This window comes from Liolophura sinensis, chromosome 8, assembly GCF_032854445.1.
Source record: "Liolophura sinensis isolate JHLJ2023 chromosome 8, CUHK_Ljap_v2, whole genome shotgun sequence".
Lineage (NCBI taxonomy): Eukaryota > Metazoa > Mollusca > Polyplacophora > Chitonida > Chitonidae > Liolophura > Liolophura sinensis.
Genome location: NC_088302.1, coordinates 53,643,487 through 53,659,095, shown reverse-complemented (window position 1 = coordinate 53,659,095; position 15,609 = coordinate 53,643,487). Strand labels below are relative to the sequence as shown.

At 41.1% G+C, this 15,609-nt stretch overlaps 1 protein-coding gene across 5 annotated transcripts in view; it reads left to right on the top strand.

Annotated features, from left to right (window-relative positions):
- The window catches only part of LOC135472836 (inositol polyphosphate-4-phosphatase type I A-like), a 54,219-nt gene extending 38,610 nt beyond the window's left edge, over positions 1 to 15,609 (top strand). For 4 of the 5 annotated variants that reach the window (XM_064752533.1, XM_064752530.1, XM_064752532.1 and 1 more), the window contains 8 exons: positions 288 to 356; positions 2,030 to 2,274; positions 7,317 to 7,352; positions 8,188 to 8,328; positions 9,733 to 9,830; positions 11,146 to 11,255; positions 13,714 to 13,868; positions 14,233 to 15,609. In XM_064752533.1, the coding sequence (XP_064608603.1) occupies positions 288 to 356; positions 2,030 to 2,274; positions 7,317 to 7,352; positions 8,188 to 8,328; positions 9,733 to 9,830; positions 11,146 to 11,255; positions 13,714 to 13,868; positions 14,233 to 14,365 (987 nt within the window). In that variant the 3' untranslated portion in view covers positions 14,366 to 15,609. The remainder of the gene's footprint in view (positions 1 to 287; positions 357 to 2,029; positions 2,275 to 7,316; positions 7,353 to 8,187; positions 8,329 to 9,732; positions 9,831 to 11,145; positions 11,256 to 13,713; positions 13,869 to 14,232) is intronic. The other variant, XM_064752531.1, reaches the window with a different exon arrangement.

Genomic DNA, 15,609 nt, shown 5'->3' with positions numbered 1-15,609 from the left:
GTACCCAGTCTCTTGCCGTTTATCAAAGAAAAAAGACAGGCATAAGGTATGAGTCACTGGACATGTACACTTGTACGCCACATTCTAACCCTTGTATTTAGTCGACAGTTTAATTTATTATATTGCTATTATGTTTTTTTAAATATCAGTCCAAAATAAAGTGGCTTGAGCACAACGAATGTACTAAGGTAAGTGTATGGCAGCATTACTACACTGCGTGAGTTGATGTAAATGAGGATTTGTTTTTTGTCTTGTATATCACAACATTCCCTGTCTTACCCACACAGGAAAATCGTGACAACATACCTCTCCTGCATACAGTCAAGTACAGGAGAGATGTGATTTTTTCTCATGCGGTAAGTACATACATTAATGTTTATGTGTACACTTAGCAAGCCTAACTGGTTTTCTTATCAGATTTTGCTGCACATTTAAAGGATTACTATCTAGTCAGTAATTTGTGCCCTGCCAGTACTGTGAGGAACTCAAGGTTTACCTCTCATGGGTCGATCTCTCATGCATCTGCTTTCCTACTATTTTTTTTTTCAGAACTGTTCATCATATGAGTTCATCGAGTTACAGATCAGTTTTTAGATTTTGGCTATTTTTCATACTTTTTTAAAAAAAACAATAGCAATTTTTTTCCAATTTTCCAGATCTTTTTCTCAAAAGTGTTCTTCGCACTGTATTCAAGCTTGTTACAAGGCGTCACCAAGACAAATCACAGACTGGCTGTTTTGTCCATTTACAGAAAAATTATGACGGGTTTTGTTATGGACTTTAACATACACATGTACATGTACATCAAAACTGCCAACTTGTACGATTTTGGTGTATTTTGTATGCCAAACAGGTAGAAAGTGTAGAATACGCTTAGAAGCCATACACCAAAGGAAACAAAATCCAAAGTCCGATTTCATTTTTATTTTTATACAAGTCCATTTTTAGTATCAGATCCACTATTTTAGCATTCACATAACAGTGAGGATTTAGTAGGAAACCCCAACTTTCAAATTAATATGGCTGAAATGTAGCGCGCAAAGGGTTTCTGAATGGTGACCCGTTTATTCTGTCTTTTCTTGTCACCCTTGTCTTTAAACATGCTTTTCCCGGCAAAATGGCTGGCAGTTAAATTCCTGGCGGTGATGTGCACGAAGAAAGTTGATGTAAAGCATGACGTCACTTACAGTGAGAAATTCTTGATCAAGCATCCCTTAATTCTCAGAATGACAGCATCACAACTTGAAAATCCACATCATTACAGGATCAGTAGAGGTCCCTGGTCTAGAATGGCTGTCAAACTCAGTGAAATCAAGATTGCTCCGGTCACAATAAGATATCCATGTATGTGACATTTGTTCAGATCTGCACTTTTTTTTTTACAGCGCAGTAAGCAAACCGTCTAAAAAAGCCTGATCACAGAAAATATACAGAGCACATCAGAGATTATTCACCAGCTAAACCTGCTAGATCCTTAATAACTTCATTATCTTGAAGTAGAACATGCAGAATTGTCCTGTTAATGATTGACCCAAAGTAACACACCAGACATGTCTTCTGTTTCCCTCTCGCTCTCTTAGCCCCCTTTTTTCTGAAATTCTAGACATCTCTGTTGTAGTGACATAAGGGAAAGGTTACCATAATTAAAATTTTCATTGGTGTTTTTATTTGAAGGGATTTTTAAGAAGGGTTAAAAATATATCTGCTGCATTGTTTTCACGATTTTGTACATATAAAATTTGATTTACACACATAAACATAAGTGTTTGTAGACATTACATTCACTTTTGGTAGGCACATCTGATGTACATGTATACAGACGGCTTAAACCAGTTGGCAAAAACACAGTATTTTAAAAGCAACACTTTCATTGTCTACCAAGCAATAATAGGCTAAATTGATTGATCTGCCATGACTACCATGGTGACTTGAATATCTTTTTTATAGCATACTGTCACTTTGTTAAACAGGGCCCTGTTTTCAGGCTTCAGTATTCTCTGGGTCATATAGCTGCCTTTTCTGTATGCAGGTGGCAACACTAGTTGCAGGTTTTCTCACGAAGCTGCGACACAGCATCACAGACGAACAGTTCCTGCGTCAGCTCTGGAAGGTTGGGGTGCTGGCAGAGTTTGAAGGCCTGTTGTCGTGTCACGGGGATGAGATCGGGATGATAGAGGACATGATGGTGGCTGTACAGGACTTGTCTAGCATCAGCTTCAGGCTGGAGGAGACTTCCAGTGTAGAGTCGGACCTGCCCAGGATTATTCCCAGCAGGTGAGGGGTTGACCACACACGTCCATATTACATGGTTCTCTAGACAGGAACACACTGATTCAGACTTCCATACATAACCCTTATGCTTATATCTGCTGTCTCTTTCAAAAAACTTTTCTTGTAAATGACGTCTTATGACACTATAAGCTGGACAACGAATGTTACAAAAAAAGTTACAAGAAATATGACTTACAAAGTTTTTTGAAAGTGGCCCCTGTCCATTATACAAACTACATTATCTTACAATCATAGTCTCACTCATCTTTTGAACTGAATATAAATTCTTATAATAATAGTCCTGTTTTGTGAGACATAAGACACCCAGGCCTACTTATAGTATAGTAGTACCTTTTAGTACATGTCTGAAGCCATAGACCAGAAGAATTGTCTAGTGACTAGAATAGTCCTGTTTTGTGACACATAAGACACCCAGGCCTACTTATAGTATAGTAGTACCTTTTAGTACATGTCTGAAGCCATAGACCAGAAGAATTGTCTGGTGACTAGAATAGTCCTGTTTTGTGAGACATAAGACACCCAGGCCTACTTATAGTATAGTAGTACCTTTTAGTACATGTCTGAAGCCATAGACCAGAAGAATTGTCTAGTGACTAGAATAGTCCTGTTTTGTGAGACATTAGACACCCAGGCCTACTTATAGTATAGTAGTATCTTTTAGTACATGTCTGAAGCCATAGACCAGAAGAATTGTCTAGTGACTAGAATAGTCCTGTTTTGTGAGACATTAGACACCCAGGCCTACTTATAGTATAGTAGTACCTTTTAGTACATGTCTGAAGCCATAGACCAGAAGAATTGTCTAGTGACTGGAATAGTCCTGTTTTGTGAGACATTGGACACCCAGGCCTACTTATAGTATAGTAGTACCTTTTAGTACATGTCTGAAGCCATAATAGACCAGAAGAATTGTCTAGTGACTAGAATAGTCCTGTTTTGTGAGACATTAGACACCCAGGCCTACTTATAGTATAGTAGTACCTTTTAGTACATATCTGAAGCCATAGACCAGAAGAATTGTCTAGTGACTAGAATAGTCCTGTTTTGTGAGACATTAGACACCCAGGCCTACTTATAGTAGTACCTTTTAGTACATGTCTGAAGCCATAGACCAGAAAGATTGTCTAGTGACTAGAATAGTCCTGTTTTGTGAGACATTAGGCACCCAGGCCTACTTATAGTATAGTAGTACCTTTTAGTACATGTCTGAAGCCATAGACAAGAAGAATTGTCTAGTGACTAGAATAGTCCTGTTTTGTGACACATAAGACACCCAGGCCTACTTATAGTATAGTAGTACCTTTTAGTACATGTCTGAAGCCATAGACCAGAAGAATTGTCTAGTGACTAGAATAGTCCTGTTTTGTGAGACATTAGACACCCAGGCCTACTTATAGTATAGTAGTACCTTTTAGTACATGTCTGAAGCCATAGACCAGAAGAATTGTCTAGTGACTAGAATAGTCTTGTTTTGTGACACATAAGACACCCAGGCCTACTTATAGTATAGTAGTACCTTTTAGTACACGTCTGAAGCCATAGACCAGAAGAATTGTCTAGTGACTAGAATAGTCCTGTTTTGTGAGACATTAGACACCCAGGCCTACTTATAGTATAGTAGTACCTTTTAGTACATGTCTGAAGCCATAGACCAGAAGAATTGTCTAGTGACTAGAATAGTCCTGTTTTGTGAGACATTAGACACCCAGGCCTACTTATAGTATAGTAGTACCTTTTAGTACACGTCTGAAGCCATAGACCAGAAGAATTGTCTAGTGACTAGAATAGTCCTGTTTTGTGAGACATTAGACACCCAGGCCTACTTATAGTATAGTAGTACCTTTTAGTACATGTCTGAAGCCATAGACCAGAAGAATTGTCTAGTGACTAGAATAGTCCTGTTTTGTGAGACATTAGACACCCAGGCCTACTTATAGTATAGTAGTACCTTTTAGTACATGTCTGAAGCCATAGACCAGAAGAATTGTCTAGTGACTAGAATAGTCCTGTTTTGTGAGACATTAGACACCCAGGCCTACTTATAGTATAGTAGTACCTTTTAGTACATGTCTGAAGCCATAGACCAGAAGAATTGTCTAGTGACTAGAATAGTCCTGTTTTGTGAGACATTAGACACCCAGGCCTACTTATAGTATAGTAGTACCTTTTAGTACATGTCTGAAGCCATAGACCAGAAGAATTGTCTAGTGACTAGAATAGTCCTGTTTTGTGAGACATTAGACACCCAGGCCTACTTATAGTATAGTAGTACCTTTTAGTACATGTCTGAAGCCATAGACCAGAAGAATTGTCTAGTGACTAGAATAGTCCTGTTTTGTGAGACATTAGACACCCAGGCCTACTTATAGTAGTACCTTTTAGTACACGTCTGAAGCCATAGACCAGAAGAATTGTCTAGTGACTAGAATAGTCATGTTACTTAAAATGTGAGATATTTCCAGCAACTCTGTTTAAGTACTCACAAACATGGCTGTCAGCTGAGTTAGAAAACAAATAAATGCCTAAATACACAGCTAACAAGAGTCCATTGGAGAAACAATCCACAGTTGTTCAAAAACGTATATGTAGCCAGACAGAAGTACATTTGTACATGTATCTCTTATTTGGACATACAGCTTCAGAAATACATTTTTTTATGCTTTCAGTCAGGCACACCTATGTCTGGTCATGGAACATGATTCTGTACAAAAAGTACCTCTATAAAATATTGTTGTAGGCACATAACCTTAGAAATTAAAATATGGGAATGACACTTTTCTAATTTTGATGCTGTACATGTGGGTAGGTTTACTGACTTTGGTGAACATAGTGTAGCTGCTTGCAATGTCTAACTGATGGACATTTGGTGTGAATCATATGTGCTCTGCTAAATACTTATCAACACGTTCCATATCTAACTACCACTTTGCTGGTGGTGCTGCTTGCAGTGCTTGGTAGGACTATTTTAACAATCACTGCAGACTGGACATGATCACAGCACACACACTCTAGCCACATGTAGTGGTTAGTTCTGTGCACTTAATGTATTGCTGTTGCTTATAGCTGCTGTTAGTGCCAAAAGATGTGCAACACAAGCATTATACAAAAAAAGTCTTTGAACACTGGTCTTCTTACATTCCACAGAAGTTATAATAGTAAATAGTGTGTACTTTCCTCTGCTGAAGAAGATACAGCGGCAGCCACTACACCCCAGGCCAGTAAGTGTAGGTTGGAGTCGGCTGATGGTTTGTTAAGCAGGAAGCAGCCACACCCCAGGCCAGTAAGTGTAGGCTGGAGTCAGTTGGCGGTTTGTTAGGCGGCAGCCACTACACCCCAGGCCAGTAAGTGTAGGCTGGAGTCAGCTGATGGTTTGTTAAGCAGGATGCAGCCACACCCCAGGCCAGTAAGTGTAGGCTGGAGTCAGTTGGCGGTTTGTTAGGCGGCAGCCACTACACCCCAGGCCAGTAAGTGTAGGCTGGAGTCAGCTGATGGTTTGTTAAGCAGGAAGCAGCCACACCCCAGGCCAGTAAGTGTAGGCTGGAGTCAGTTGGCGGTTTGTTAGGCGGCAGCCACTACACCCCAGGCCAGTAAGTGTAGGCTGGAGTCAGTTGGCGGTTTGTTAGGCGGCAGCCACTACACCCCAGGCCAGTAAGTGTAGGCTGGAGTCAGTTGGCGGTTTGTTGAGCGGCAGCCACTACACCCCAGGCCAGTAAGTGTAGGCTGGAGTTAGTTGGCGGTTTGTTAAGCGGCAGCCACTACACCCCAGGCCAGTAAGTGTAGGCTGGAGTCAGCTGTTGGTTTGTTAAGCAGCAGCCACTACACCCCAGGCCAGTAAGTGTAGGATAGAGTTAGTTGGCGGTTTGTTAAGCGGCAGCCACTACACCCCAGGTCAGTAAGTGTAGGTTGGAGTCAGCTGTTGGTTTGTTAAGCGGCAGCCATTACACCCCATGCCAGTAGGTGTAGGCTGGAGTCAGCTGTTGGTTTGTTAAGCTGCAGCCACTACACCCCAGGCCAGTAGGTGTAGGCTGGAGTCAGCTGTTGGTTTGTTAAGCGGCAGCCACTACACCCCAGGCCAGTAAGTAGGCTCGAGTTAGCTGTTGGTTTGTTAAGCTAAAGCTTTGTCAGGAAGATTATCAGGTGCATGTACATGGCTAAAGGTGGTGGTTTAGTTTCTCTGGACACGCCCATAAATTCCTTTATCCATAACCCTGACAACTGTGGTATGACCAATCAATTCAACTAAATAAAAACCTTTTGACTTGGCCAAACATTGAGGAACACTGAAACATGTATTTGATATATATGGGACGTCTATTCTGCTTTTGACAAATTGATCCGGGTTTATACTACGCTGTGCTGCCAAAAATAACCCTAGTGAGAAAACACAAATCAAATAAATGTAAATGACGTAAAATTTCGTACATAGCTAACTTTCTCAGATTTCCTGATTCTGAGAGTTTTAAGGATTTTAGAAAGGCTTAAAAGTTCCTGTACCTAAAATAATATTTTGTGACATTTATTTACCCCTAGAAATGCACTTTTAGGTTGTATTGACTTTGTTTGCTGTAAACGTCTGTTGAACTGTGTTTTAAAGTATGCCTAATATTGCTGTACTTGTGTTTTTATATTCAGCAGCCAGTCATTTGATTTGACATACAATGTAAAGCCTATCTTGGCCAGTATATACATGTATGATGGATGTACATGTAGATCGAGGGGGCCTCTGTGGCAGAGTAGGTAGACTCGAGAACCTCTCACCAATACGGTCAGTGTGAGTTGAAGTTTAACTCGTTCTGCCTACCTCCCTGGAAGATGTTCGTGGGTTTCCTCGTACCATAATGCTAGTTGCTGTTGTATAATTGAGATATTCTTCAGTACAATGTAAAACACCTACTAAATAAATAAATAAATAAATAAATGCCTGTAAGTTGATCAATAAAGTAATATAAACCTAACCTGTACATGAAAATGCTATAAAGTATGAGTGTAGAGTAGATAACATGTCTGTCTCTCTGCCCCACCAGCTCCACAAGACAGGGATACTACCCAGATGTCAGCAGGTTGGACCAACCCCATCTCCTTGTCTTTTTCTTTTGTAACCACTTTGTCTTCTGCCCTACATCCTCCTCTTGTATGTTTATTTGAAGGAAGTGTTGATGCTGGTAAAAGTACCATATTGCATGGATAATGGATAGATCTCCAATAATGCATACATGTTGTATACATATATTTGGAATAATAATGTAGGTTCATGGTTGTAATATAGATTTTTGTTTCATATTATAATTTCTAACTCGCTTTGTAGTTTATTTATGATTTTACTTTCTCATTTTCAAATTTGCATATGCATGTTTAACATTCCTCGCTTAATTCTAACTTAAGTTGTTTTTGTTACGGTCTATTCAGCTTTGCATGTCTTTCTTTGTAAATGCATTAAATATTTGATTGCCTTGCTTAAATGAATGATTATGGCTTAACGCCACATCAGCAATATCTCAGCCATGTCGTTTCGATGCCTTGCTTGACCAACCACAAACCCATTTGCTACAACTATGTGGACATGTATTTGTTAGAGCAACATTTAAAAGACTGCATTCTTAGTTTTTGTCTCCATCAGTAAAGATGTTTCTATGCAGATGAAATATATTAATAATACATATCCATGTATGTAAGTATGAAAGTCTCAGTATGGTGTATTTTCCTCTGCCCACCTGACGTTACAGCTGACATTACTTGAATAAAAGACATCATATTCCATTGTTCTTGTATTCAAGCTAGTCTTTCCTGCTTCTGTTGTGAAACAGTTTATTGTAAACTTAATTTGTTAGCCCAGGTTGATTATCAAAAATGTCATTGTTTCTGTTGTGTGGCAAAGGCTATGTTTTTGTTCCGTAGGTCTGGGCTGATCATCAAAGTGCCATTGTCTGCTGGCATGGCACAGCTCCTTCCTCCAGAACTACAGAGAGGTCACCTGATCAAGGTCATTCCTGTCTTCTTTAATGTGGGTATCAATGAACAGGCAACACTGGCAGAGAGGTAGGCATTATTCTTTGGGGGTGTCATACTTTCATATCACTGCTGCTCACTGCCATAAGTAAAATATGGTTGAATATGATGTAAAACATCAGTGTGAAGGTTAAAAATATTTTTAATTCTCAGTCTTTTCGTTTGTTTTTAAACCCGTTTTTGATGCCTCTGCTTCTTGACTGAATGGAGTTCTTACTGTAGCAAAGTCTGACTGTTTTTCCTGTAGCAAAGTCTGACTGTCTTTACTGTAGCAAAGTCTGACTGGTTTTACTGTAGCAAAGTCCGACTGGTTTTACTGTAGCAAAGTCTGACTGGTTTTTACTGTAGCAAAGTCTGACTGGCTTTACTGCAGCAAAGTCTGTCTTTACTGTAGCAAGGTCTTACTGGTTTTACTGTAGCAAAGTCTGACTGATTTTACTGTATTTACTGTAGCAAAGTCTGACTGGTTTTACTGTAGCAAAGTCTGACTGGTTTTACTGTAGCAAAGTCTGACTGGTTTAACTGTAGCAAAGTCTGACTGGTTTTACTGTAGCAAAGTGACTGGTTTAACTGTAGCAAAGTCTGACTGGTTTTACTGCAGCAAAGTCTGACTGGTTTTACTGCAGCAAAGTCTGACTGGTTTTACTGCAGCAAAGTCTGACTGGTTTTACTACAGCAAAGTCTGACTGTCTTTACTGTAGCAATTTCTGACTGGTTTTACTGTAGCAAAGTCTGACTGTCTTTACTGTAGTAATGTCTGACTGTCTCTGCTGTAGCAAAGTCTGACTGTCTTTACTGTAGCGAAGTCTGACTGTCTTTACTGTAGCAATGTCTGACTGGTTTTACTGCAGCAAAGTCTGACTGGTTTTACTACAGCAAAGTCTGACTGTCTTTACTGTAGCAAAGTCTGACTGTCTTTACTGTAGTAATGTCTGACTGTCTCTGCTGTAGCAAAGTCTGATTGTCTTTACTGTAGCGAAGTCTGACTGTCTTTACTGTAGCAATGTCTGACTGGTTTTACTTTAGCAAAGTCTGACTGTCTTTACTGTAGAAATGTAAGATTAGGTTCAGCACCAGGATCGCAAAGCTGTCTTGGACTGAAGTCAGACTCAGTCTTAATTTGTGGTATTATTATTTATAATGCTAATTTTCGTTCGTTGTCATATGACTGAAAACTTGTTAATTATGACGTAAAACCATAAGCGTTCATTCATTCAGTCATTCGTTTTTGTCATGAAGACAACTCCTGTAAGAGTATTGAAATAAAAATCCTTAAGGTGATTGACAATTTTAGCTCAGTTTCATGATCCTGGAGCCAGTACTATGTAGTCCTTCTCTCTGACTGAGTGAGAATCTAAAATATGAACATAAGATATCTTGTAAAAAAAGACACAGACTTTGATGGTTGTTCATGTGGTTGTTGTTGCACCTCAGATTTGGGGACACCTCCCTGCAGGAGGAGGTGAATGTGGAAGCGACATCCATGTTACAGCTGTACTACCAGACCTACGTGGAGTTGGTGGGTGACCCAGGTCAGACTTTCATTTTCCCTGTATATGTATCCATGTAAATCTTGACAGAAGGGTACAGTTTAGCTAGACCCAAAATGTGCAGCCCACATTCACGTGACATGTAGGAGAATGTTGATGTGATCCTGGTCGGATTATCTTCTAATTTTAATGGCAAAGAAAACACTAGAATAAAATGTTTATCAGATTTATCAACATGGGCCATTTGTTGATTGCATTCATAGCTCTAAATGAAGATGATAAAATATAGCAGTCTATGTGGCAAAAAGCTGAAGTGACATTACTCGTCCCAGTATGTTCAGAAAAGGCGACAGTAGAATCCAAAGTTTTAAATGCATTTTACTGGGTCAAAAAATATTCTAAAAAAATAAATCAAACTATTTTCCCAGACAAGATTTAATGGCCTTCCATTTGACGGGCATTTCATGCTTTTGTTTTTTTTGCCTTTAACCCCATAATGATTGAATGATTAGGTGTGCCTGATTGGTGTCCAGAGGAGCTAGGATTGTTCACATCATTATCATAGCAAGTGTAAGATCACGCGGGATCATTTGGGACTTTATCAGTACGGTCATTTGTGACCATGTAGGATCATGTGAGATCATGTACGATCATTTGGGACCATGTAGAATCAAGTGGGATCATTTGGGACCATGTGGGATCATGTACGATCATTTGGGACCATGTAGAATCATGTAGGACCATGTAGGATCATGTGGGATGATGTACAATCATTTGGGACCATGTAGGATCATGTGGTATCATGTACGATCATTTGGGACCATGTAGGATCATGTGGGATCATATACGATCATGTGAGATCATGTCAATGTGCATGGAGGATGAGTACTTGGGTGCTTTATCAGAGTCTCAGCTGGCTATTGTGTGGTGTGTATGTAAAGGAATACTGTGCAACTGTCTGCATTCTGTTGCAGTCTCACTTCTAAAGGTTGATGTGTGCAGAAAGAATTTGACCAAACTGAGGCAAATTAGAGATGAAAATTTGGTCTTTGTGACTCACATGTTATTTAACAAAGCTGTGGGATTGTTTTAATCATTGAGCTGAGAAAACAGCCAGGGACAGGAAAGAGAAGGAGAGTACTTGGTACACTACTTACAACATTCGATGAGGATTTTAATCCATGTTGAGAGTAACAGTTCCAGCAGTTGGTCAGTCTAGTCAGGAAGAAAGCTTAAATTTTCTGTTTAATCTTTATACATGTGACAAACATGTCCTCTGCATTTATCTGTGTGTGGTAGATGCCCATTGATGGGGGATATGACGTTGTTAAATGTAGAATGATTTCTGGGTGTACAGATACAGACAAGACCCAGGCTGACAGCCTGGAGAACCTGAGCAGAAGACTCTATTACGATGTGATGACCAAGAAAAGCAAAAATGTGGAGATTCTATGGATAGCTGCTGAGGTAAATTAGTATTGAACTGACAATCAGTTTTCCATTAAAATGGCTCCACATGTATACCTGAGTACACCAGAAGCTGGCCCCACTTGTTTACCTGAGAATACCAAAAGCTGGCCCCACTTGTATACGTGAGTACGCCAAAAGCTGATCCCACTTGTATACCTGAGAACACCAAAAGCTAGCCCCACTTGTATACCTGAGTACACCACAAGCTGGCCCTACTTGTATACGTCAGTACACCAAAAGCTGGCCCCACTTGTATATGTGAATACACCAAAAGCTGGCCCCACTTGTATACGTCAGTACATCAAAAGCTGGCCCCACTTGTATACGTGAGTACGCCAAAAGCTGGCCCCACTTGTATATCTCAGTACACCAAAAGCTGGCCCAACTTGTATACCTGAGAACACCAAAAGCTGCCCCCACTTGTATACCTCAGTACACCAAAAGCTGGCCCTACTTGTATACGTCAGTACACCAAAAGCTGGCCCCACTTGTATACCCGAGTACACCAAAAGCTGGCCCCACTTGTATACCCGAGTACACCAAAAGCTGGCCCCACTTGTATACCTCAGTACACCAAAAGCTGGCCCCACTTGTATATGTGAATACACCAAAAGCTGGCCCCACTTGTATACGTCAGTACATCAAAAGCTGGCCCCACTTGTATACGTGAGTACGCCAAAAGCTGGCCCCACTTGTATATCTCAGTACACCAAAAGCTGGCCCAACTTGTATACCTGAGAACACCAAAAGCTGCCCCCACTTGTATACCTCAGTACACCAAAAGCTGGCCCTACTTGTATACGTCAGTACACCAAAAGCTGGCCCCACTTGTATACCCGAGTACACCAAAAGCTGGCCCCACTTGTATACCCGAGTACACCAAAAGCTGGCCCCACTTGTATACCTCAGTACACCAAAAGCTGGCCCCACTTGTATACCTCAGTACACCAAAAGCTGGCCCCACTTGTATACCTGAGAACACCAAAAGCTGCCCCCACTTGTATACCTGAGAACACCAAAAACTGGCCCCACTTGTTGACCTGAGTACACCAAAAGCTGGCCCCACTTATATACCTGAGAATACCAAAAGCTGGCCCCATTTGAATATGTGAGTACGCCAAAAGCTGGCCCCACTTGTATACGTGAGTACGCCAAAAGCTGGCCCCACTTGTATACCTGAGAACACCAAAAACTGGCCCCACTTGTTGACCTGAGTACACCAAAAGCTGGCCCCACTTATATACCTGAGAATACCAAAAGCTGGCCCCATTTGAATATGTGAGTACACCAAAAGCTGGCCCCACTTGTATATCTCAGAACACCAAAAGCTGGCCCCACTTGTTGACCTGAGTACACCAAAAGCTGGCCCCACTTGTTTACCTGAGTACACCAAAAGCTGGCCCCATTTGTTGACCTGAGTACACCAAAAGCTGGCCCCACTTATATACCTGAGAATACCAAAAGCTGGCCCCACTTGTATACGTGAGTACGCCAAAAGCTGATCCCACTTGTATACCTGAGAACACCAAAAGCTAGCCCCACTTGTATACCTGAGTACACCACAAGCTGGCCCTACTTGTATACGTCAGTACACCAAAAGCTGGCCCCACTTGTATATGTGAATACACCAAAAGCTGGCCCCACTTGTATACGTCAGTACATCAAAAGCTGGCCCCACTTGTATACGTGAGTACGCCAAAAGCTGGCCCCACTTGTATATCTCAGTACACCAAAAGCTGGCCCAACTTGTATACCTGAGAACACCAAAAGCTGCCCCCACTTGTATACCTCAGTACACCAAAAGCTGGCCCTACTTGTATACGTCAGTACACCAAAAGCTGGCCCCACTTGTATACCCGAGTACACCAAAAGCTGGCCCCACTTGTATACCCGAGTACACCAAAAGCTGGCCCCACTTGTATACCTCAGTACACCAAAAGCTGGCCCCACTTGTATACCTGAGTACACCAAAAGCTGGCCCCACTTGTATACCTGAGAACACCAAAAGCTGCCCCCACTTGTATACCTCAGTACGCCAAAAGCTGGTCCCACTTGCATACCTGAGTACACCAAAAGCTGACCCTACTTGTATACCTGAGTACACCAAAAGCTGGCCCCACTTGTTTACCTGAGTACACCAAAAGCTGGCCCCACTTGTATATCGGAGTACAATAAAAACTGGCACCACTTGCATACCTGACTTTACCAAAAGCACTTTTAATAATGGCTATGTAGAACAAATCACATGAACTGTAGAGAGGGTGGGGACAAATATTTGCAATTGCAGAGAGTGGGGGCAAATATTTACAACTGAGGGGAGAAAATGATTTGGTTTGGAGGGACTTAATTCTTTGAAGTTTTAAGAGAAACATCTCTCATGAAATAACCATGTGCATTTGTTATAAGTATTAAGACGAGCAGCATGTCACTGAAGTTGTGTTTTGTGTACCCACAGATGAGCCGTAAGCTGAATGGCCTGAGGTTTACGTGTTGTAAGAGTGGTAAGGACCGGACATCTATGGGGGTGACTCTAGAGCAGACACAGATTCTACAGCAGGAGCACAACCTCGCCTCACATGTCTTCACTCAGGCTCTCGACTGCTTCAGAAGGTACGTCTAGCGTATAGTGTGGACTTTCACAAAGTGCTGTGTATTAGCTCGCGTCAGTTGTAAATCATAGAGGCACTAGATAAAATGCAATATTTAAATTTTTGACTTAATGGAATTCTGTGCTTTTCCTAACCTCAGGAATTGATAGAAACATGAAATGTGTCTGTTTGGACAAAATAATTGTAGATTCTTCAGTAAGTCTTGACATGAAGATGGTGGGTAGGATGGTGGGTAGGATGGTGGGTAGGTATAAAAGTACATGTAGGCATTCATACGGCTTCAGCATGACTACATGTACATGTAGATAGCAAGGCTGTGTAATTTATTCTATGTCTTAACTTGATGATTTTGATTTTATTTTTAGTGAGGGTGTGAGAAGAGACAACACCTTCAAGAACACAGGTGTGAGAAAGTATGCCTTCAACAGTCTGCAGCTTTTGTCTGTACCCAAACTGTACAGGCCACCTCATGGAACATTTGGCAATGTACAGACATGACAAAGTACACCTTCAGCAGTCTGCAGCTTTTGTCTGTACCTAAACTGTACAGACCACCTCATGTAACATTTGGCAATGTACAGACATAACATGAGGTAGCACAATGCAACAATGGATGCATTCAACAGCTTGCAGTATTTGTCTGTGCTTAAAGTGTACAGACTCATGAAACATTGGGCAATGCACAGACATAACATGTGGAAGCACTATGTGACAAAGTACACCTTCAACAGTCCGCCACTTTTGTCTGTTCCCAAACTGTACAGACCATCTCTTGGAACATTTGGCAATGCATAGACATAACATGTGGAAGCACTGTATAGGGCACCTCATGAAAAATTTAGCAATATACAGACATAACATGTGATACCACTACACAAGCAAGAGGGTGTTTTCAGCAGTGTACAGGAGAAATGGGGGATTGAACCATCACTGTACATGTACAGGAGAAATGGGGGATTGAGCCATCACTGTACATGTACAGGAGAAATGGGGGATTGAACCATCACTGTACATGTACAGGAGAAATGGGGGATTGAACCATCACTGTACATGTACAGGAGAAATGGGGGATTGAACCATCACTGTACATGTACAGGAGAAATGGGGGATTGAGCCATCACTGTACATGTACAGGAGAAATGGGGGATTGAACCATCACTGTACATGTACAGGAGAAATGGGGGATTGAACCATCACTGTACATGTACAGGAGAAATGGGGGATTGAACCATCACTGTACATGTACAGGAGAAATGGGGGATTGAGCCTGCAGTGTACAGGAGAAATGTGGGATTGAGGCAGCAGTGTTCAGGAGAAATATAATATGGTGTATTCAGCAGTACACAGATGCAGTAAGTAGTGTACTCAGGTGTGGTGAAATAAATCATAAAATAAGTAAAGACTTAAACCATAAAATAAATTGATCAGACCATAAGAAAAATTGACAAAACTTTCCTGCTAAGCATAAATGTTAAGAATATGCAATAAAGTTTTCAGCCCATAGCCAGGCATGTTTTCCCACCTACTGCATATCAAAGACTGCAACTTGCAGACTTATACATACATGTAACTTTTCATCCAGCTGGTGAAGACATCAATACAGTCATGCAGCACCTGAGTTCTGGCTGCTGTGTGAGCTAGATCAGTGTACTTGTGATGAGCAGAAAACTTTGTCACAGTCACCTGTGCTCACTTTATGTTCATGCCCAATTACATTCCCAATTACATGTACTGTAACGATG